Here is a 23,456-nt window from a genome sequence, read left to right as displayed (position 1 = left end):
CCCAACCCGCCAGCATAGGGAGCGCATAGCACTTCCCGTCAGGGATGCCGCTGTGTGGGCCTTAATTGGCCCGCCCACTTAAAATGGCGGCAGGCCCCGTTTCGGTGGCGGGGATCGGCTGTCCGCCCACCGCCAAGCCGGTGGTGCGCACCCCACCCCACCCTCCAAGGGCAAGATTCTGCCCAGTGTTTTTTCAAACTTTGCACTTATTCCAGCTTTTTCTCAATCTCACCTTTAGGATTTACTCTTAATATGTGTCTGCACATTTCTGATAGCTGTCCCATCTGCCCCTCCCTCCTTCAAAGGAATTAATATGGAAGATTAGAATGAAGTATTGTGTAGCATATGGACCAGGGAAAATGAAATGAATCGTATAATTACAGTAGGGACAGATTTAATTTTTCAAGTAATGCTATGCTTTGATTTTCTTTTCCACCGCCCCACCCCTTTGTATAATGGTCTACTCATGTGAAGGTTGAATCATATTGATTGAATGGAGAAAAATCATAGTTAAGGAGAGATAATTTAAGATTATCAACATCATGCCAATGTAGTGGTAGTAAGACACAGATATCTTATCTCCTTTGAGAAGTAGAGGGTGCTATTTCTTATGTTTTCGGTAGACGGGACAACAAAGATATTTGTTGATGTTTAATCCTGATTAGAAAGGATAGCTGACCTACTTCCAAGCTTTTTCCAATGCTTGAATTCTATGACATGCTGTCACGAAAGGCAACTCCCTCACCAATTTCCCTTCTTTCAGCTGGTCTCTGATCCCAATTTGTCCTAAATAGGCAAGTGAAAATTAGGAAGTCACTGTATAGAGAATTGTGGGATCAAATGTGCATCCTGTTGCTCTGCTGCACAGCCTATTAGCCAGTCAAAGCCACTGGATCACATAGCAGTTTTTTTTTACAACTACAGATAAAATAGGAAGAAAAATGCCATATATTTGCAGCTTGAAAGAATTGGATTGAAGACTCAAAACTCATTTTTCATTGAATACAAAAAACTTGGTACAGAAAGCTAATATTTTTTAAAACTTGCTTTGCAGACAAACAGAGAGAAAATGAGAAACTAAAAGAATCTCTTTCAAAGAAGACTGCTGCCACTGAACGCCTGCGTAGTGAGTGTGAACGTGCAAAGAGGGAAAATAGTCGATTGCAAACTAAAGTTACAAATGCTCATGAAGAAAGCAGAAGGCTGAAAAATGAGCTGCACTGCAGTCATGATGAAATCAACAGGTACTGGTTACACTCTCGGCCGGATTTTGGCTACCAAGGCAGGTAGCTTGAGTCGAGAAATTTCAGTTTGCCAGACTGCCCTTGGTATAAAGTACCCCAGCTCACAAGATTTTTGTTTCCAGGGGTGCAGGATGGAGTCTGGCTTGCCAACCTCAGAAGCAGAGCATAGGTGGTCATGGAAGCGGGCAAGTGCCAAGCTAGGCTGGTTAGGAATTAGGAGCAAGAGTAAGCCATTCAATCCCTTGAGCCTACTCCGCCATTTGATATGATCATGGCTGACCTGATTGTGGCCTCTATTTTCCTGGCTACCCCCTATACACTTTGACTCCCTTGTCAGTCAAGAATCTATCTAACTCAGCCTAAAAAAGTATTCAATGACCCTGCCTCTACTGCTGTCTGGGGAGGAGAATTCCACAGTATAACAACCCACTGAGGGAAAAAAAATTCTCCTCAACCCTCAGGACCTTATATGTTTCAATAAGATCAGCCCTCAATCTTCTAAACTACAAAGGATATAAGCCCAACCTTTCTTCATAAGACAATCCCTTCATCCCAGAAACCAGTCGAGTGAATCTTCTCCGCACTGCTTCCAATGCTATTGCACCCTTTCTTAAAAAAGGAGAGCAAAATTGTACACAGTGCTCTAGATGTGGACTCACCAATGCCCTGTACGACTATAGCAAAACTTCTCTTATTTTATTGCAAGGGGAATGGAATATAAACAACATTCCATTTGCCTTCCCAATTGCTTGCTGTATCTGCATACTAACATTTTATGATTCATGTACCAGGACACCCAGAAAGCTCTGTATCACAAAGTTCTGCAATCTTTCTCCATTTTAATAGTATGCTGTTTTCCTATTCTTCCTGTCAAATTGGATAAATTCACATTTTCTCACATTATACTCTATTTGCTAAATTTTTTGCCCACTCACTTGACCTTCTTTTGCAGACTCCTTATGTCCTTTTCACAACTTACAATCCTACCTATCTTTGTGTCATCATCAAATTTAGCAACCATACATTTTGTCCCTTCATCCAAGTCATTGATATAAATTGTAAATTGTTGCAGTGCCAGCACTGATCCCCATGGCAATCCACTCGTTATATCTTGCCAACCCAAACATGACCCATTTATGCCTAGTCTCTGTTCCCTCTTAGCTAACCAATCCCTTATCCATGCTAATATGTTACCCGCTATGTCTTGAGTTTTTATTTTCTGTGGTAACGTTTGCTGTGTCACCTTGTCAAGTGCCTTCTGGAAATCCAAGTACACCACATCTACAGGTTCCCCTTTATCCATGTTGCTTGTTACTTCCTCAAAGAACACTAATAAATTAGTCAAACACAATTTCCCTTTCATAAAACCCTGTTGGCTCTCCCTGATTGCATTGAGGTTTGCTAAGTGCCCTGCCATAACTTCCTTAATAATAGCTTCCAACATTTTCCCTATGAGGATGCCAAGCAGCCTGTAATTTCCTGCTTTCTGTCTCCCTCCCTTCTTGAATAGAGCTGTTAAATTTGCTATTTTCCAATATGATGGGACCTTTCCAGAATCTAAGGAATTTTGGAAAATTAAAACCAAGGCATCTACTATCTCAGCAGTCACTTCTTTTAAGGCCCTAGGATGAAGTCCATCAGGAACTGGGGATTTCTCAGCTTTTAATTCCAGTAATTTTCTCAGTACCCATTCCCTGGTGATTGTAATTGTTTTAAGTTCCTCATTCCCTTGCACCTCTTGATTTACAAATATTTATGGGATGTTATTTGTATCTTCCACAGTGAAGACAAACACAAAATTCAATCCATCATCATTTTCTTATTTTCCATTATCAATTCCCCAAACCAACATTGGAAGACCAACGTTCTTATTCTTTTTTAAATACCTGTAAAAATTCTTACTATAATTTTTATATTTCTAGCTAGCTTTCTCTAATACTTTTATTTCTCCCTCCTTTTTTTAGCCATTCTTTGCTATTCTTCATATTCATAAGAATCAGGAGCAGGCAATTCAGCCCCTCGAGCCTGCCCCGCCATTCAATACAATCGTGGCTAATCTCATTTCAGCCTCAACTTCAATTTCCCACCCACTCCCCATAACCTTTCAACCCGTTACTAATTAAAAATCTGTCTATCTCCTCCTTAAATTTATTCAGCTTCCCAGTATCCACTGCACTCCTAGGTAGTGAATTCCACAGATTCACGCCCCTTTGAGAAAAGTAATTCCTCCTCATTTCTGATTTAAATCTACCACCCCTTAGCCTAAAACTATGGCCTCTGGTTCTAGAATGACCCACAAGGGGAAACATCCGCTCCGCGTCTACTTTGTCTATCCCCTTTAGCATCTTATATACCTCAATTAGATCTCCTCTCATCCTTCTAAACTCTAGCGAGTATAGGCCTAAACTGCTCAATCTCTCCTCATAAGACAAGCCCCACATCTCTGGAATCAATCTAGTGAACCTCCTCTGAACTGCCTCCAATGCAACTACATCCGTCCTCAAGTAAGGGGAAGATCCTGTCCAATTTTTGACCTGCCAATAATCTTTGCGGAATTGTATGCTTTTTCTTTCAACTTAATACTATCTTCAACTTCCTCAGTTAGCCGCGGATGGTATGTCCTTCCCCCTAGAACCTTTCTTTCTCACTGGAATGTATTTTTGCTGAGTGTTAATATCTCCTTAGGCTGAATTTTCCCCCCCCCCCATCGGGGGGGATGTTGAAGGGCTGGCGCGCTCAGGCACGCTTCTGATTGGGGGGGGGGGTGCCATTTTACATGGGCGGGCAAATTAAGGCCTGCCCAGCGTGACATCCGCACAGAAGCGCTATGTAGCTTCCTGTGCAGGCAGGGAGGGATCCCAAAATCGAGAGTCCGCTCTTTCGCGCATGCGCATGAAAGAGCGCACTCATCTCCCTGAGGTTATAGGCTGCCTCAGGGAGATCGGCTCTAAATGTTAAAAACCTAAAAATAGAAAAATAAAATTTCCCTAACATGTCACATGAGTTGGGACATGTCAATAATGTTTACAAAATCTTTATTAAAATTTTTAAAGACCTTCATGAAACCTCACCCCGCCCGTGGATGAGGTTTCATGCTTTTTCTGATCTGCGCCGGGACTCTGGCCTGCCCGCCAACCTTAAGGTTGGACGGGCAGGTCCTTTAATGACTTAATTGACTCTGTCAATGGCCTCAATTGGCCATTAACAGGTCGGCAGGCATGCAGCTGATGTTGCTGCGCTCCCGCCTACCTGAAAATTTAAATAGGGTGCAGTGATGTGAGGAGTTCTGCCCAACGTCACCACGCATCATTTTACGCATCGGCGAGCGGGGCCCACTCGCCAACGCATAAAATCCTGCCCCTTAAGTATCTGCTACTGCATCTCTACTGACCAATCCCTTAACCTAATTTCTGAATTCACTTTAGCCCACTCTGTCTTCATACCCTTATTATAGCCTTTATTTAAGTTTAAAATACTAGTCTTAGACCCGCTCTTCTCTCCCGCAAACTAAATGCTACCATGGGGCATATTTACTATGAGGTCATTAATTTATCCTGTCTCATTGCATGTTACCAGGCCTAGAATAGTCTGCTCCCTGACTGGCTCTAGAACCTGCTGCTCTAAGAAACTGTCATGAAAACACTATGAATTCATCTTCCAGGCTACCTTTGCAATCTGATTTGTTCAAACTGTGTGTAGGTCAAAATCACCTGTGATTATCTCTGTACCTTTCTCAAATACCCCCATAATTTCTTCTTAGAAGAACCGCTTCTGTTCTCTGGGACTTTGTTCCAGCTGTTTTAGAACATTTTGGGCCTTCTAGCCCTCACCCCTAATGCCCCCACCAACCCGTCCATGGTCCCTCATACTCTCCATCCCAACCTCATAGCCGTTAACCTAATATTCGCCTTGGACAGACTTCAGGAGCCATGTGGAGATGGAATAAAATACATTTGTAAAAATCTAATATAGTTATCACCAAACAGACTTGATAGTAAAAAAAAAAGTCATTCATGAAAGCATCAAAGCTTTTAAACCTCCTCAAGTTGTTAATCTCTTAGTTAAAGAAAAAACTTCTATTCATACCCCTAATCCTTTAATAGCCTCTTTAAGCTGTCAACCAAATTGCGAACGCCAACCCCCTTGCTGGGATAATTGTGGCTTTTGAAACTCAGCCAAGTATTCATAATAAATAGCCCCTAGGGAAAAGGCAACAAAAAACTCTATTGAAACTGCTCACACTGATGCTACACCAACTGGCCTGTCAATCAAAGCCATCCAGCAGAGTTTTTTTTTAAACAATCACTGACAGCTGCCACCAGTTTTCTTACAGTTTAAAGAGTGGGGGGCATTAAAAATACTCAGATCATGACCGTTAAACAGACCTTATCTATCCTTCAAGAACGTTCACATCTAATGCAAGATATGTGACTTACACACTGTGGGTTAAAAGCCCTTGCAACAGCCAAAATGAGGTCAGTTTGAACTCAGCACCAGGTTCAGATGGCCCTGCTAGTTTGGGATTCCCTCCTGTGTGAACCATGCCCCCACTCCTCTCCTTCCCCCTCTCCCCCCCCCCAAGTAAAAATGGGATATCGAAAAGGACGGCAGGAATCTATGTCCAGATTCTGTCCATCACCTTTAGAGTTCCGTGGAGACTTCCTGACTCTGCAAAAATGCGGCCCCCTGTATTAAGAAGTCCATGTTTTTAAAGAAACAGTTTAAATGTTGTGGAAGGGGAAGACACTAAATCCTATATGATCAACTTTGTTACACATTGAGTAATTATCCTGAAATGTGGGCCAAGTGGTGATTTTTTTCTATTTTACGCTTAGGTTATTTCAGGGTTATTGTCAACTCCTTGGAAATATATTTTGGAATCCAGAGTAAGCTTCCTATAGTAGTAACTAAATTTAAGAAGATGTAAGGAAGGTGTGGTGTGAAAAATTTATTTGAATAATTTTGACATAAACTAGTTTAAGTTTATTTTACAGACTACAGCGAGAACTTGGCTTACAGAGTCAGCTATTCACAGAGAACCAGCAGCTACTGCAGTCATTACGAATGGAACTTCGAGTATATGAGCAGCTTGAAGAAAGGAAAACAGGTACTTATGCATTTAATACTGAAGATTAAAAATTCTCTCACCCCCAACCAACCTTTCAATTTGCGAACAGGAGTTTGTTTAATGAAAATTTGATGTAAAGTATGGTGGCCCAGTGTTCAAGCCTGGCTAATGGTGAAAACCCAGCCTGGACACTAACCTAACACTACATGGGAGCATAAGAAATAAGAGCAGGAGAAGATCGTATGGCCCCTCGAGCCTGCTCTGCCATCTCCACACGATCATGACTGATCTTCTGACTCAATTCCACTTTGCTACTTGCTGCCCATATCCCTTGATTACTTGAGAGATCAAAATTATATTATATTATAATTAGAAAATTTGAAGAACTGAGGTTCTCTCATGTTTATATATAATCTACACAGTTCCCTTTCACTCTGTAAGGATTCTAATCAATGTTGTATGTCTTTTAAGTAAGGCTAAACTTTCAGAGGAGCCTCATTCAACTTCCAATCTTTATTATCATTTTCCTGAGTGAGAATAGGTTTAAAAAAACACTCCAGGATTAAGACATTTGGTGCCAATGCCATTGTAGGGCTGTATGGAAGACACCTTCCATTAAATTAAAAAGGAATAGTGGACGGTATCTTGCGGAGGCGATGGGGGTCTTAGCCACCAGCTGGAGAGCTGGCGAGAGGCCTGCATCACTTCCTTTAGGGAAAACCCGCTGCATCTTGTTGCACTCAGGCACTTGACAGGCCGGCAGGGGGCCTTCCTCCATGATCAGTGACCCTGGGGGGTGAAAGTTCCACCTATCGAGTGCTGATGACCAATCAGAGGCCGGAGCATGGCAGCCCCACTGGGGAAATGGTGGCTGTTGCAGGCACGACACCCACCTGAGACCCAGGATTGGCTCTGGATCCAAGGCCAGAGATGTGCGATGATGGGAAGGGGGGTAGGGGGTGATATTTGCAGGGTTGGGGGTGAAGGTCAAGGAAGAGGAGTGTAGTAGCAAGGGAAGCGGGCTGACTTGCAGCGATCCACCCCCTTTCCTGATGCCAGGTCCCTCAACCAGCCACTGAGTGCCATTGAACGATGGATCACCTGCCTGCATTAATTGCCCACTTGAAGGCCTTAATTGGTAGTAGGGCAGCAAGGCCATCCATAGGCCTTCCTGCCAAGGATGTAATCAGAGTGGAGGCAGAAAGGTGGTGGGTCCCCACTCATCACCCTCCTGCCATCAAACTCACCATGGGGAGGGCACAAAATTCTGCTCTATTTTTCAGTTAGGTTGTTTGATGGCTTCCTACCATGTAGTTTCTGTATTTTGATCAAGACTACTTTACGTTTTTCTGAAACTGAGGTAATGGAAAGTAATGTTCTTCACTGAACAAAGACCTAGCACCAGTCCTTTATATTTTTAAACCTACCCTTGAAAATGGCATTAAAATTGTACCCTGAACTACGGGTCAACCACTCCTAAAACTAGAATGAAAAGGTATAGAGAGTTTCAGTTTAAATAAAATTTAAGAAATGGCTTAACTTAAATTTTTCATATTTCTATCCAGTTCATTTTGTTTTTATTTTATTGGCAATACATATGCATTAGAGGTTTGCCTTAATTGCCTTAAGTGGTTTGCTCATTATCATCCACCATAAAGTGATTTGGTGAAGTAACTGCAAAAGAAAATAGTTTTTTAATTCTTTTACTGCAAAAATTTCGGAGAGCTGTTGAAATGTTAACTTGGGATTATGAAAAGTAATCCTGGTGTTCTGAGTGTTATCTATATTTTTATGTACAGTAAGTCCTTGCTTAGCCTGTAGTTGCTTTCTTGAAAAGTGCAACTTGAAATGGAACAACATTAAACGAATCGGATTTTCTCATTACAACCAATGTAAAAATCTGTAGTTAGGTTTTGTAGGACCTCTCTCGTCAGAAAAAAACATTAAAACATTATACCCTGTAAGTTGAAAACTTTACATTGCTAAATTCCTATATTTGTAAATTGAATAACTTCTACAATAAAATAATATTTAACATCTAACAGAAAAATGTCAACTTTTCACTTAACCTCCCGCTCACTCTCTCCCACTCACTGTCTCTCCTGCTCACCGATCCTCTGGCTCACTGCTTCTCCCACTTGCTGACCCTCCAGCTCGCTGCCTCTTCCACTCCTCAACCTTCCCAGCTGCCACTGAGCACGCTCTTTGAACCTCTTGCTCACCACGCATCCTGTTCCCTGACCCCTCTCACTGCTGACCCTACCGCTTGCTGCCTCTCCCACAGGGAAGGCTTGGGAGATGAGCGGCGAGAGGCTAGAAGAGCAGCTTCAAGTTGAAGGATGTAAGCTGTAAGGGGGAGGGTTGGCAGCAACCAGCTGGGTCAACAAGCGGGAAGGTCGAAGGGTGAGAGGGAAGTTCAGTGCATGAGTGGAAGGGTCAGCGAGCGGGAAGGATAACGAATGAGAGGGAAGGGCAGCGAGTGAGCGAGAAGGTCGGGGAGAGCGAGAAGATCGGCATTATGGAGTTCGGCGAGAGGGAGGATTGGCAGTGACCAGCAGGGTCAGCGAGAGGGAAAGCCGGGAGCAGTTGATCCAAAGTGGCGCTGAGCAGGTCACATAACCCTACGTCAGACCCGGCGCAAAACAATTGTGATGACTGTCACTTTAAGATCAGTTCAACTGAGTAGAGGGTCACGTAATTTGTTCAACATGTGTGGCTATCATGGGGGGATAAATTATAGGGAGGGGTTTCCTAGGAACAAATGGCTGCATGAGGGATTAGCTGGATGCAAGCAGCCACAGAAGTTCTCATGTAAATAAAGTTTGTTTTATTTGACTAAGAAGCTTCCCAGAGTGTGTTTCTACAACAATGTTAAAACAAAACTCCTGATGTTAAATACAAATACCCGCCCCATTAACTGGCCAACATTAAATTGAAATAACTTAAAATGGGGGAACTTAAAAAGGGGACTTACTATGTAAAAGATATATACACACATTGTCAATGTTACTTGAACTCCAAAATCTATTACCACTTTGGAATCCACTCCATTGCTTCTTATAATTGAAGCATTTTTTCTGTGTTCACTTTAGTGTTTTCCAGGGACTAGGGATGGAATGTTTAAAAGGTGTCAGACTGTAAGCTCCATATTGTGTATAATTGGAATGGAAATTATGTTGGAATATAATGTTCTTTATTCTATAATCTAGGAGCTATTGCAATCTCTCATGTCATGCAGTAAAGTTGACATTTATTTAATCATTTGGCAAGAGTGGACAAGATCAGTAAAATCTAATTACATCAGGATAAGAGCCTGTGGAGGAGAAAGATTATTTGTGTTGAAGAGTGCCTTATAAATTAAAAGAAGAAACTGAATTATCCATTTTTGTTCACAAAGCACCCCCCACTTATCTGTGCAGCTTTAAATATTCAGACTGCAAAAGATAGCATCTGACTTTTATGTAAAATTTCAGTAACCACTACAACAGCCTTGTTTTCCAACCCTGCAGAGCCTGCACAACAGATGAGCCATGCATCGGTGAAATATTTTCAAGGATCTATTGATTTGAGTGATCTCTTGACCGAGATCCATTGCCTACGGATTCAGTTGGAGAGAAGCATTCAGACAAACACTGCTTTACGTCAGAAGCTTGAAGAACAACTTCAACAAGGACAGTTCAAAAATGAAGGCAGTCCTTCCACTATTAATATAAACTATCTCTTGGCAAGAGAGCAAAGACATTCTGGGAAAAGACACTTGTTTCAAGGTAAACAATTTGACTAAATCTCCTCATGTAGAAAGACAATTATGCAAAAGTATTCTTGATTTTTGCAGGGATTGTATCTTTTGAGCAGTCAAGTTGCAAGTTGGGTACGCAACACAGATGAAATCCAAATTATATTAAATAAATAGTCAAATTGTTCCATTTGTGATATCAAAAATTGGATGAAGTAGTTTAAAACTTTTTAAAAAAATTTCTCCTGAACTGTGGCTGACATGAGGCAGTGTTTATCGTCCACCTTTATTTCCTTGGGCATTGAGAGTTAACCGTACAGTATGGGACTGGATTTCCGTACAGGCTAGACTGGTTAACGGTAGGAGATTTCCCTCCTTGAAGGTCATTATTGTGACTCAGTTTGATTTTTATGACAAAATTACTGTCTTTGTAGACATTTTCTGGCACCAACCAACAATTAAAAGTTTTATTGAATTCAGTTTTACTATTTGTCTTTGTGCGATTTGAAATCTCAATCTCTAGCATGCTTGTTAGGTACCAAAACCGTCAGTCTACCTTTATGCTTGCAGTTGGTGTTCCTTAATCCTGTGATGGTGCAAACACATTGAACTTGTTGCTGTTTGACGTGGGTTTAAAATGTTCAGTACTTGAATTTCCTTTTCGGATTTTGTTTGAAAATTTATTTGTTTAGTAATATTGGGCTGAACTTTCCCAGACATTTGGAGAGAGGCAGGGAGGTAGGAGGACTGGCAATATGGCAGGGGAAGGGGTTGAGGGAAGGGGTCGAAGTCTTTTTGCTGACATGCTGTTGCCTGTGGCAGAAATCTCAGTGACGTAGGAAATTAATTGCCCTCTTAAGGGCCACTTCCAGCCCCCTGTGAGCATTTTGACCACGTCGGGAGGGCCTACCACCATGGGGGAAGATTGTCAGGTAAACCCTGGCAGCCTCCCAGTAAGCTCCTGGGGCAGGGGAGAGAGGGGTGGGGAGCTCCTTGATGGGCACTTCATGGTCTAAGGAGGGGCTGCCCCAAGGTGCTTCCACCCAAATAACACCTCCCCCTACCTGATGGCCTGGCCCCAGTTTCCTCAAAAAAAACTCGCCCATCTTCAAGGGCACCTCAGTTAAACTTGGAAAAATATTGCTTTGGAAGTAACGTATATCATTTACATAACACACAGTTTAACTTCTACATTTGGTATTTCTTTTCAAGTCTATTCTGTTTGTTTCTCTGAATTTAAAATATGTTCAAGTTCGGAGTTTGAATATTTGGATGATCAAGCTTATCTAAAATGTCAATTTCAGCTGAAAACTATCTGTATTTCAAATTTGGTAAACACCTAGGTAGAAATGGAGTTTACCATTTAATTGCTTGCATGATGCAATAGAACCCTTATATACAGTATTAAAACAAAAATACCTGGAAAAACTCAGCAGGTCTGGCAGCATCTACAGATAGGAACACAGTTAACGTTTCGAATCCGAATGACTCTGCAACAGAACTAAGTAAAAATAGAAGAGAGGTGAAATATAAGCTGGTTTAAGGGGAGGTGGGACAAGTAGAGTTGGATAGAGGGCCATTGATAGGTGGAGATAACCAAAAGATGTCACAGACAAAAGGACAGAGAAGGTGGTGGTATTATCTAAGGAATGTGCTAATTAAGGGTAGAAAGCAGGACAAGCAAGGTACAGATAACCCTAGTGGGGGTGGGGTGGGGTGAAGGAATTGAAAAAGGCTAAAAGGTAGAGATAAAACAATGGATGGAAATACATTTAAAAATAATGGAAATAGGTGGAAAAAGATGCAACCGCAGAAGTTGCAACACCTGCCCCTTTACTTCCCCTCTTCTCACCGTCCAAGGGCCGAAACACTTCTTTCAAGTGAAGCAGCATTTCACTTGCACTTTCCTTAATTTAGTCTACTGCATTTGTTGCTCCCAATGCAGTTTCCCCAAATTGGAGAGACCAAACGCAGACTGGGTGACCACTTTGTGGAACACCTTCGGTCTGTCCGCAAGCATGACCCAGACCTCCCTGTCGCTTGCCATTTCAACACTCCACCCTGCTCTCATGCCCACATGTCCATCCTTGGCTTGCTGCATTGTTCCAGTGAAGCTCAACGCAAACTGGAGGAACAGCACCTCATCTTCTGACTAGGCACTTTACAGCCTTCTGGACTGAATATTGAGTTCAACAATTTTAGATCATGAACTTTCTCCTCCATCCCCACCCCCTTTCCGATTCCCCCCTTTTTTTTCCCAATAATTTATATAGATTTTTCTTTTCCCACCTACTTCCATTGTTTTTAAATGTATTTCCATCCATTGTTTCATCTCTACCTTTTAGCCTTTTTCAATTCCTTCATCCCACCCCACCCCCAATAGGGCTATCTGTACCTTGTTTGTCCTGCTTTCTACCCTTAATTAGCATATTCCTTTAGATAATATCACCACCTTCAACACCTCTTTGTCCTTTTGTCTGTGACATCTTTTGGTTATCTCCACCTATCACTGGCCCTCTATCCAGCTCTACTTGTCCCAGCCCCCCTTAAACCAGCTTATATTTCACCTCTCTTCTACTTTTACTTAGTTCTGTTGAAGGATCCTTTGAACCTGAAACGTTAACTGTGTCCCTCTCCGCAGATGCTGCCAGACCTGCTGAGTTTTTCCAAGTATTTTTGTTTTTGTTTTGGATTTCCAGCATCCACAGTTTTTTGCTTTTGTACAGTTTTAAAGGTTGTACATTAATAAATCTTAAGTGTCTAGTCCCTTAGATTGCTCCAATGATGCTATCTTCATGCTGTAATTGTATTTTTGTGCTAATGTTTGACAGGCTTTGAAGCTGACGTGTCTGTTTCGGCTGATGATGGAAAAGAAAATTTCCAATCTCATGAATTTCCAACATCACCAAAATCTGCTAATATCCCTGCAGATGTCAATATTGCTGATGGATCAATGTTCGGTATCCCAGGCATGTAATATTCTTAAGCAGTGATCTCGATAATTTTCATAATGAGATGAAACTGTGATAAGAACTTTAACACTGCCAGTGAGCAAAATTCAGGGTATTACAGCAACATGCATACTTAATGCCATTACTTAATGTATTTGAAATTAGGTCAATATGTAAGTGCTAACTTCAGACTGTTCAGCAAGTCCAGCATATGTATTTTATGAGACTAGTTTTAGTTCTGTGTGGCTTTGTAGATGAATTTGCTACTCATGTTTCCCAATTTAGTTTCCTGTCACTTTTGGCTTCACACTGATATTCATTTGCTTAGGACAAATGCATAGAGCTGTACACGAGTCATTGACAACAAAATTTACAGCTATATTCTATAGAGGAATTAAACAGTTTAGTATTTTCTTTAGTTTAAGTTTGTGTAATTAACTGCTGACTCTAACTATATGAATATTGAAGCCATGGCAGTGCAGCATTTATACATTTGGTGGCATTTAAAAGAAACTTTGTTGTTATGTCAGGCAGTAATTGGATAAAATTGTCTGAACTATTTATTTGGAGCTGAATTTCCTTCTCTTGTCCTTACCTTTGCTTTCCGTAAAAACTCATTCAGCATTTGGATATAGAGTATAGTTCGGGAGAGAAGAAGAACAGTGGAATTCTGTATGAAATTGAAGTTAATGATAGTTGACTTTCTAATTGTTGAAAGACGAGCGGAGATCCAATGAATATAATGCATGGCGATTTCGGTTTTTTCTACTGAGTAGTTTTGTTTCTCCATATGCATGTTTTTCTCCTGAAATTATATTTTAAAATATTATAGGGCAGGATTTTCCGGTCCCACCCACTGCTGAGATCGTCCAGTCCCGCAGAAAGTCACTGGACTTTTGGTTGAACCACCGCATCGCCTGCAGCGGGTCCCACCATATCGGGGCCAGAAAATCACGGCCATAGAAATAGTTGGATTATTGAACCAGTGATGTTTCTTTTAATTTGTAATCTTTAACTTTCATCTGACTTAGGAATCAGAGCACTGCCAAAAGACGAGTATGATGGTTCCTCACATTACAGTGACAGTTCCATAGAAAATCTATCACACAAGCCTTCCAGATTCATACCAGCGCATTGGATGTGGGCAGACAAAAATGGGCAATATGTGCTTGGGTCAGTAGGAACTTACAGTGTACTGCGCAAACAAATCTCCGAGAGCCGTTCACTGCTTCATGGAATGGACACACGTCTTGGAGATGTTGCTGCTTGTCAGAGTACTAGTGCAAAGGTAAAGCCTGTTCTATTGCTTATTTTTACAATTTCATAATTTAGCAGTACGCACTTGTGTTCCATAGATGTGCATTTCAGGATAACCATAGTTGAACACAAGTTGCAGCTGGATTACTCTATCAGAATTTAAAGGTGGATTTTAATGCCCACCTTGTCAGCAAGTTACATAAGAACACAAGAAATAAGAGCAGGAGTTGACCACATGGTCCAATGAGCCAGCTTTGCCATTCAGTACAATCATGGCTGATCGTGGGCTTCAATTCCATTTTCTCGCCTGCTCCCCTTAATTCCTTAATTTTCTGAGAGGCCAAAAATTTCTCTATCCCAGCCTTAAATGTATTCCACTTCAGGCTTAATGACCTTCCTGCCACTTTCAAATGTGACCTTCCCCAACAGCCAGGCTGCCTCCTAATATCTGCTCATGACAAAAACATCCAATACGACTTGCTGCCATCTTCCCCCTGCCCCCATCCAGAGCATCTAGTTTAGAGACGAGGGGGGCATTTAATTGAGTGGGAGGGTGCTGGGTGGGGACCTCGCCACCTTCCTGCCTCTGCTCGATTTAAGTCCAGGGTGGGAAAGCATGTGGGAGCTAACTGAGTGTCTTAAGTAGGGAATTAATGCCCACTTAAGGACTTCATCCTGCTTCTGCTGGGATTCAACCAGTGGCGGGCAGGGGAGTCGCCATGCAGGGAGACTGCCCACCAAACCATGTTGGGTTTGCTTATGGGCTTCTGGGGAGTTGGGGGTGGTCCCTCATTCAAAGGCACAGTGCCTGATCGAGAGACCCGGAAGTAGGGGGAGGGAGGGGGGGGGTGCTTGCTGTTAGCTAACCCATGCCCTTTCTTCCGAAATCCCCCCCAATCCCCATACACAGCCAGCAACAACCTTCTCCGTATGCCAAACTGCTCTTGCTCACCTGTGGCCCGGGCCCCTTGTCAATCGTAGGTCTCTGTTGGATGCATTACCAGCAGCAGCCACTGCTCCAAGTGGCGCTGTTGGGCAATGGAGAGCCCAGTAGCTCTCAGCGGGCAGGATTTTCATCCCCAGGGTCCTAAATCCTGGGAAAGGTCAGATACTGGCCAGCTAAGTGCCTGATGGACACAGTTCCTGCAGGCCTTATCCAGCAGAGGCAATGTGTGGCTCCCACTGGCTCTGCAGCTGGCCAGCAAGACTCCCATTGCCCTAATTAAATTCCGACCTGTATGTGGAAACCTGTGCTTTGCAACTCCTTGGCGTTCCAATCTTGGAGAGGTTGAAAACTCCAACAAATTTTGTCTAAGAACGTACCTGTGATGTGCCTGAGGATGTTTTAGTATGTTAAAGGTACTGTAGGAATGCAAGTTGTTATTTTGAAAATATGTTGGATTGACGCAGTACAAATTTATTGGCTTTTCCTAGCCCTTCAATATATTACCTTCACTTGTTTAACTCAACATCCTACAAATAGTACTGAAGCACTTGTGCTCCAGAACAAGTCTCTCCCTTGCCAAGCTGTTCCAGTACAGCTACACACTCCCTTCTACCCAGCAATGTGCAAAATTGTCCAGGTGTGTCCTGTACACAAAAAGCAGGACAAATCCAACCCGGTCAATTACACCCCATCAGTCTACTCTTGATCATCAGCAAATTGATGGAGCGAGTCATTGACAGTGCTATCAAGCGACACTTACTCAGCAATAGCCTGCTCACTGGTGCTCAGTTTGGGTTCTGCCAGGGCCACTAAGCTCCTGACCTTATAACAGCCATGGTTTAAACATGGACAGAAGAGTTGAACTCAAAAGGTGAGGTGAGAATGACTGCCACATCAAGGCAGTATTTAACTGAGTATGGCATGAAGGAGCCCTAGCAAAGCTGGAGTCAATGGGAATGGTGGGAGAAACTCTCCACTGGTTGAAGTCATACCTAGCACAAATGAAGATGGTTGTGGTTGTTGGAGGCCAAGCAGCTCAGTCCCAGGACATCACTGTTCTTTGGGGTAATGTTCTAGACCCAACCATCTTCAGCTACTTCATCAATGACCTTCCCTCCATCATAAGGTTAGAAGTGTGACCCTCGCTGATGATTGCACAATGTTCAGCACCATTGGTGACTCCTCAGGTACTGAAGCACTCCATGTCTATGTGCAGCAAGACCTGCACAACATTCAGGCTTGGGCTGATAAGTGAAATAACATTTGCGCCACACAAGTGCCAGGCAATGATCCTCTCCACAAGAGAGAATCCAGCTATCTCCCCTTGACATTCAATGTCTTTATCATTGCTGAATCCCCCACTATCAGCATTCTGGGAATTACCATTGACCAGAAACTGAACTGGACCAGACATATAAATATTGTGGTTACAAGAGTAAGTTGTGAATTCTGAGGCGAGTAACACCTCCTGACTCCACAAAGCCTCTCTACCATCTACAAGGCTCAAGTCAGGAGCATGATGGAACAATCTCCACTTGCCTTGATGAGCGCAGCTCCAACAACATTAAAGAAGCTTGACACCATCCAGGACAAAGCAGCCCACCCACCACCTTCAACAAGCATTCCCTCCACCACTGACGCACAGTGGCTGCAGCGTCTACGATCTACAAGATGCACTGCAGCAACTAACCAAGGCACCATTGACAGCACCTTCCAAACCCCTAACCTCTATACCTAGGAGGACAAGGGCAGCAGATACATGGTAACACCACCACCTGGAAGTTCCCCTCCAAGCCACTTACCATCCTGACTTGGAAATATATCGCTGTTCCTTCACTGTCGCTGGGTCAAGCACTGTGGGTGTACCTACACCACATACACTGCAGCGGTTCAAGAAGGCGAATCACCACCACCTTCTCAAGGGCATTTAGGGATGGGCAATAAATGCTGGCCAGCCAACCACATCACAGGAAAAAATTTTAAAAAGTCCGTGTATGCTGGTTGAACTTAATGAAAAAATAACATATGGAATCAGCTAATAAATATTTTAATTATATTTGCAACCTGTTGCACAACTTAAAAGCAAACCATTAGACCCTTTTTGTTGAACAGTTTTAACTCAAAATCTCTGGACTCTCAAGGATGCATATTAATTTCAGTATTCCCTGTTTTTTGGTAGATAATAAATATGCAAAAAAGAAATTCACTTTGCTTTCGACTCACTGTATACGGATATCACTAATATCATTGTTTCATTCTAATGCCACCACTGCCTAAAACTGTCTGGAATAATCAACATAAAAAGTTGATGTGACAAAAATGTATTTTCCCATTGAGTTTACATTAATATATGCTTATTTTCATCCTTTTTTAATTCATTTAAAAAATATAAAATATTTTAGAACGCTCATAGTGATAGGAATGTTTTCTGCTTCCCCTGTCCACATCCCCCTACATTATGCACTTTTCCTAACCAAGAGAACTTGCTCCCATTATCTTCACTAATGCCATTTTGTATCTGGCTGCCAGGAGCTATACGAAATGGTGCCAAGTAACTGCCTCCATCTCCAGTCTCTTTCACCAAATTCTTTTATTTATTTATTTATTACACTTTCATGACTTTATAGGAAAGCAAAAACAGAAAATGTCAGAAATATTCAGTAGGTCTGATGGCAGCTATGGTGAAAGAATCAAGTCTGTGGCATTTCACCGGAACTGGGAAAAGTTAGAAATGTAATAGGTTTTGAGCAACTTGAAAGGGGTCAGGGTGGCAAAAAGAACACAAGTGAAGGTCTGAGATAGGGTGGAGGATGGGAGACATTAAATGACTGAATATTTCACGGTGTGAAGTCTAAGGGACAAGGAAAGAAACAAAAGTTATGCCTTGAGGTATAAATTGCAGGATGCTGGTTAGATGCCGTGTAAATGCAAAGTGAAGGAAATAAGAGAAACAAAAGGGAAAGAAAACAAACCAACAAAGAAAAACAAAACATTTTATGACCTAAAATTGTTAAATTCCAATGTTGAGTCCAGAAGGCTGTAAAGATGGTTGAAAGTCCCTCAAGCTTTGACTGAGCCTCATTAGTACATTGTTGCAGGCCAAGGACAGAGAGACCAGAGTGGGAGCAAGGTGGAGAATTAAAATGATAGGTGGCTGGAAGGTTGGGGTCACTCTAGCAGACTGATAGGAATTGTTGAATTTTGCCTGATACTACCACAGCAGCGTGCCCAAAATTGCAAAAATCACTTTTTAAAAGTGATGCTCGCAACTTTTTACTGCCATGGCTTTTTACATTATGCTGGAACATGCTGTACCACCATGTACCGACCAGGAAAGATAGACACTTACCTTTTTCATGACTGTGCTTCTTGGAAGTTCTCTATTTTTTGATAAAGTTAATTATAATTCACGTCTTTTCTTTCTGCTCTAGGAACCAGGTGAACCTTTGTTAAAGTACTTGTCCTCAACTGTAAGGAGCATGAAACAAATGTTTGAGGAAGCAGGACACTTGCTAAAACGCTTCTGGAGGGTCTCTTTACCCATCCCTGCTGCCAACTCTAGTCATCATACACAGGTACAAAGAGCACGGTTATTGGATTACAGCAATGTCTTTTTTTAATTTCCTTTAGTGTCAGGCCTTGAAAGCAAATACTTTTCACAACATAGGATTATTATGTTTTGGTGCTATGATATAGAATCATAGAAACTTGCAGCACAGAAGGAGGCCATCTATTGAATTTCAAACCAAAAGCTAGCAATCATCGTTCGGCAGGGATGTAATTGAGGTCCAATAGTGAAAGCACCTTTTTTTGGTCCAAGCACCTGACTGTATGGTAGATGAATGGTTTGGTACCAAGCCCATGTGGACCAAGAAGCTAGCAAGTTTTAATCCCACATCAGTGCTTGGTAAGTTGAACCCTGCTACACCCTGGGAGCAGTACAATTTACCTGTTTCATCAAACCACACAACATAGAAGGAGGCCATTCAGTCAATTGTCTGAGTCAGCTCTTTGAAAGAGCTACCCAATTAGTCCTGCACCCGTGCTCTTTCGCCACAGCTAAGGATATATCCAATTCCCTTTTGAATCCCAGGGTGTTTCCCAATACTAAAAAGAGACATAATCAATGTAGATCATCTCCCATTTCTCGCACCTTAAACTGGAAGGTTATTATATGGATTGTGAGAAGGTAAGATTGAACTCATTGATGTTCCTTCTGGTTGATTAACCTGACACACCTGGTATACATTCATACATGAAAAATAACCAGGGGAACCCAATCTCAACACACTGAGTTGCCTGTTTGGGTGGGGTGATGAATATGTACAACTAACTTCTCTCAAAGTTCTATTCCACGATAGTCGACACCTTAATAACTAACTAATGGAAATAAAAGAATTACATATGGGCATTAACACATCTTAAATTTTTTTCCCATAGGAAAAAACTGTAAGGGATGAAATCTATTGGCTACGCAAGAAATTGACTGAGCAGGAGAAACTTTTGCATGGCACTGTTAAACGTCTTCGTACGACTAACCAGATTAAGGAGGGCATGGAGAAAGTCATCATTAACCAATGTTAGTAAATGGTCAAGGTTAAATCACTCATGTATACAATCTGCTTTTCTGACCAAACCAAATTTTCCACAGCTATATTTTTCAAAAAGTCAGTTTAATACACACTTTCATGTGATGAATAATCATAATATAGACACATATGTAACCACATCTTTTATCATTATTTATTCCTGTCTCTTGATCAAGCTGTTTCCAGAGCATCACATTTTCTTTTATTGTCTCTGCCTATCAGCTTCATCTTCTTCAATTGTTAATATTTTTCCTGAATAAATATTACAACTCCCTCTATAAATTGTTCTTTATTTTTACTGAAATAAATGATTTCCCCACATTGGAGAAGCACATTCCTTGTCTGGGAAACATCCCATTTATATAATATATATATATATATATGAGTTGGTTGAGTTTATTCTATCATTATGTACCCAGAGAAGCCTATTCTTTATATATTAATATCCTAACCTTCCTCCATTTCTCTGAAAGCCTTTACTCCCCAAGCATCTCACTCTCTTTTAAGCTTCTTAATTAATCTACTCCTATGACCTTCTGGGCAATTCAATTTCTTCCTACTACCCTTGTGTGAAGATTTTTTATTTAATTCATATTTTTAGATTATTTCCCCCTGTTTGGGATTCCTCTACTAAATCTCTATTATCCTCTATCTCTATTAAATCTCTTTAGCCTCTCTATTATTGGAATTATCATCCTGATGTGTAATACAGATTCACAAGTATGAGATGAGCCATTCGTATGAGTGTGCAATACTCTTGGGTAGCTCCTAGGTACTAGTTGTACTTGTTCTGTAGTAAAATGATTAGCCCTGCAGCTCATTATTAGTCCGTTTATTAACCTTTAGATGTTCAATTAATCTAACTGATTTGTGAATCCGCTCCATTTCATACCAGGGCAGTTCCAAGTGCCAATAGGTAGAAATGAACAAAATTAAGCTTTCCAATACAAAGCAGCTGGCAACACCAGCAGCAATGTATTCAAGTATATGTAAGATTCCTGTGTAGAATCCACACATTCACTTGTGTCCCCAAGATTGAGAACTAGACTGAGTCTTAGACAAAGTTTTGAGGTGGATCTGAGCTATTACAGGGTTTGGTGGTTTAATTTACAAATCTAATTTCAGATTTGTCTGAATCTACTGTGTTTTAGAATGTTCATTACTATATGTTCTTATCTGACTGCAGTTAAAAATTCCCAGATTAAAAATTGCACACAAAAATCTACATTACCCACCCTGATATTGCACATTGATGAGTCACCTTGCAATGCTGAGAACCTACCCAGTGTCTTATAAAGCCAAGGTTGTCAGTATGTTATATAATTTAAATATAGTTGTAGATCATTTTTAATGAAACTTTTCTATTCCTTTTAAAGTGTCATTAACCCATGATGTTTTGAAGAAAGCTAGAGGAAATTTGGAGGTGAGTAAAGCATTCAAATAAACTCTAATAGAAGAAGATTAAAATTGTGATAACAGTTGGACTGAGTTTGCCAGTACCATCACTCCTAAGGATAATACCATTAGTTCTGTTTTTCTTTCCTAAATTCTGATAAATCTCCTCTCTGCTGTCTTTTCAAATTTGGGGTAACTTTATCTATTAATGTGCAGTGTTGTGTTTACATGAGGCACTGTGTTAGAGGGAGGATGTATGAAGGATGGAAAAGTCACAGATTGATTTAAAATGCAACCAGGGATGCAGGTTCACAATTACAAAGAGGTACTTGAGAGATTAAGGAGAGACCTCCTAGAAATCTTCAAGATTAAGTTAAGTGGTTGATTTATCATTTCCAGTAATTGGTAAGATTTTTACCAAAGGGGACACACAATTTAAGAGAATCACAAAAAAGAGTAGTTAGAAAAATATCCTTGCACAGAAGGTGGCAAAGTATGGAATCCACTGACCAACCATTGTTGAAGCACAAGTTTTTTCTTTCAAAACTGAATTAGTTGTTTGAAAAAGAGCTATATTGATGGCTGGGGGAGCAAACAGAAGAGTACAATTAGATTAGGGAGCTCATTTGGAGGAAAAAAACCATCAGACTCGATGGCCTGTTTGTGTGCTGCAACATTTTATGATTGAATTTACAGTTAAGCCTGCTTTAATCTGGTGTTCTTTTCTAATAATATATTGAATAGTACCACTCTTCAGTGGGAGTGCTCTCACTTGTGAAATCAATGAGATTTGAATTGGCAATTCAGCAGAAATTTGGATTCATTAAGATCTTATGCATAGGTGTCACTTTGCATTGTGCAGATTTGCTATGTAAATTAATTGTGGCTGTTTAATAGTGTGTTGTGTATGTATGGATACAAGGTGTTTTCATTTTGTGTAACCTTCGTAAGTGAGATGGATTGGATAATACTCAAATGATGAAGCTGACTGTAGATTAGGATCTGCCTCAAAGGGAGACATTACAGGTATAACTGATCTTTGCCAGAAGTGTGAAACGAACACATAGAAAATCAGCAGTATGTTTTACACTGAGCTCAATGTTCCTTTGCATTGAAGTAATGAATGTTATAAAATGAACAAATAACAGGGAGTGAAGTCAATAGAAAAGAATATCAAGTGTGATTTTTTTTTAAAAAGGCTGCCTATTTATTAGGAACTTGTTTTGTAACACTAGCAAGGACCAAATCACCCTTAGTCAATGAAACAATATGATGAATAATACCACTTTCTTTCATAACTTTCTTTGAACTGTTTGTAACTAGAAATGATGAACAATTAGTACGTATTTCTGGAGTTTTGTAGCTATGAAAATTGATAAATACCTATCCATGTACTGTGATTTAAACCCCAACATATTGACTCATCATATAAACTGAGTTGTGGTCCTTTCGCACCAAACAATCTTAATTCTTAGAATTGTGGCAGATTCACAGGTCAACATTTCTAAATTTAAAAGAAAGAACAGACTGTTGCTGAAACAAGCCATACAATTGTAGCAGTTAATATGCTTGGAAGTTGGGACTAGTTTCATTTCTGTTGTAAACAGACAATAAAGGAGGATGAACTAAAACATTGAGCCTGTTCTACACTGTCATGATGTGATTCTACACACCTTCACTGTCCAACAGCCATGCACCTTCCTGAAAGAGCATAGTAACAGCATGCTCATACCAAAGTAGATGTAACCTGAACTCTCTCTAATCTATAGTTAATTTTTTTTAAAGCAGTGCTTTGCAAGCTTTTTCCCCAGCATAGCACCATTTTAATGCCTCGGGCTTCATGTGGCCCTGGAGTGAAATTTTTGGGGGGTACGAGAGTTGTTGAAATGTGGGGGCTTCAGCTGTCAAGCAGGAGGAGATTGTTAATGGATGATTAATGCACTTTTACTCTGATTATTAATGTAATGTGGAAGCTATTATTAAAGATGTTTATAGCAGGGCACTTAGAAAAGTTTACAGGTTTTGTGAAAGGGAAATCATGTTTAACCAATTTATTGGAGTTCTTTGAAGGAGTCACCTATGCTGTGTTTATAGGGGAACCGCTGGATGTACTGTACTTAGATTTCCAGAAGACATTTGATAAGGTGCCACACCAAAGGTTATTGCAGAAAATAAAAGCTCATGATGTAGGGGGCAATATATTGGCATGGATAGAAGTTTGGCTGGCTAACAGGAAGCAGAGGGTAGCCATAAATGGGTCTTTTTCAAGT

General features: G+C 41.0%; 1 protein-coding gene across 8 annotated transcripts in view; it reads left to right on the top strand.

The window, feature by feature from the left end:
* cdk5rap2 (CDK5 regulatory subunit associated protein 2) overlaps positions 1 to 23,456 on the top strand; it is a 162,118-nt gene that overhangs the window by 131,139 nt on the left and 7,523 nt on the right. For all 8 annotated transcript variants that reach the window (XM_041193297.1, XM_041193298.1, XM_041193294.1 and 5 more), the window contains 8 exons: positions 1,055 to 1,244; positions 6,239 to 6,351; positions 9,822 to 10,079; positions 12,880 to 13,017; positions 14,031 to 14,287; positions 18,634 to 18,777; positions 19,643 to 19,781; positions 21,168 to 21,214. In XM_041193297.1, the coding sequence (XP_041049231.1) occupies positions 1,055 to 1,244; positions 6,239 to 6,351; positions 9,822 to 10,079; positions 12,880 to 13,017; positions 14,031 to 14,287; positions 18,634 to 18,777; positions 19,643 to 19,781; positions 21,168 to 21,214 (1,286 nt within the window). The remainder of the gene's footprint in view (positions 1 to 1,054; positions 1,245 to 6,238; positions 6,352 to 9,821; positions 10,080 to 12,879; positions 13,018 to 14,030; positions 14,288 to 18,633; positions 18,778 to 19,642; positions 19,782 to 21,167; positions 21,215 to 23,456) is intronic.

Source organism: Carcharodon carcharias, chromosome 8 (genome assembly GCF_017639515.1).
Source record: "Carcharodon carcharias isolate sCarCar2 chromosome 8, sCarCar2.pri, whole genome shotgun sequence".
NCBI classification, from domain to species: Eukaryota; Metazoa; Chordata; class Chondrichthyes; order Lamniformes; family Lamnidae; genus Carcharodon; species Carcharodon carcharias.
This window is presented reverse-complemented; position numbering and strand designations above follow the sequence as displayed.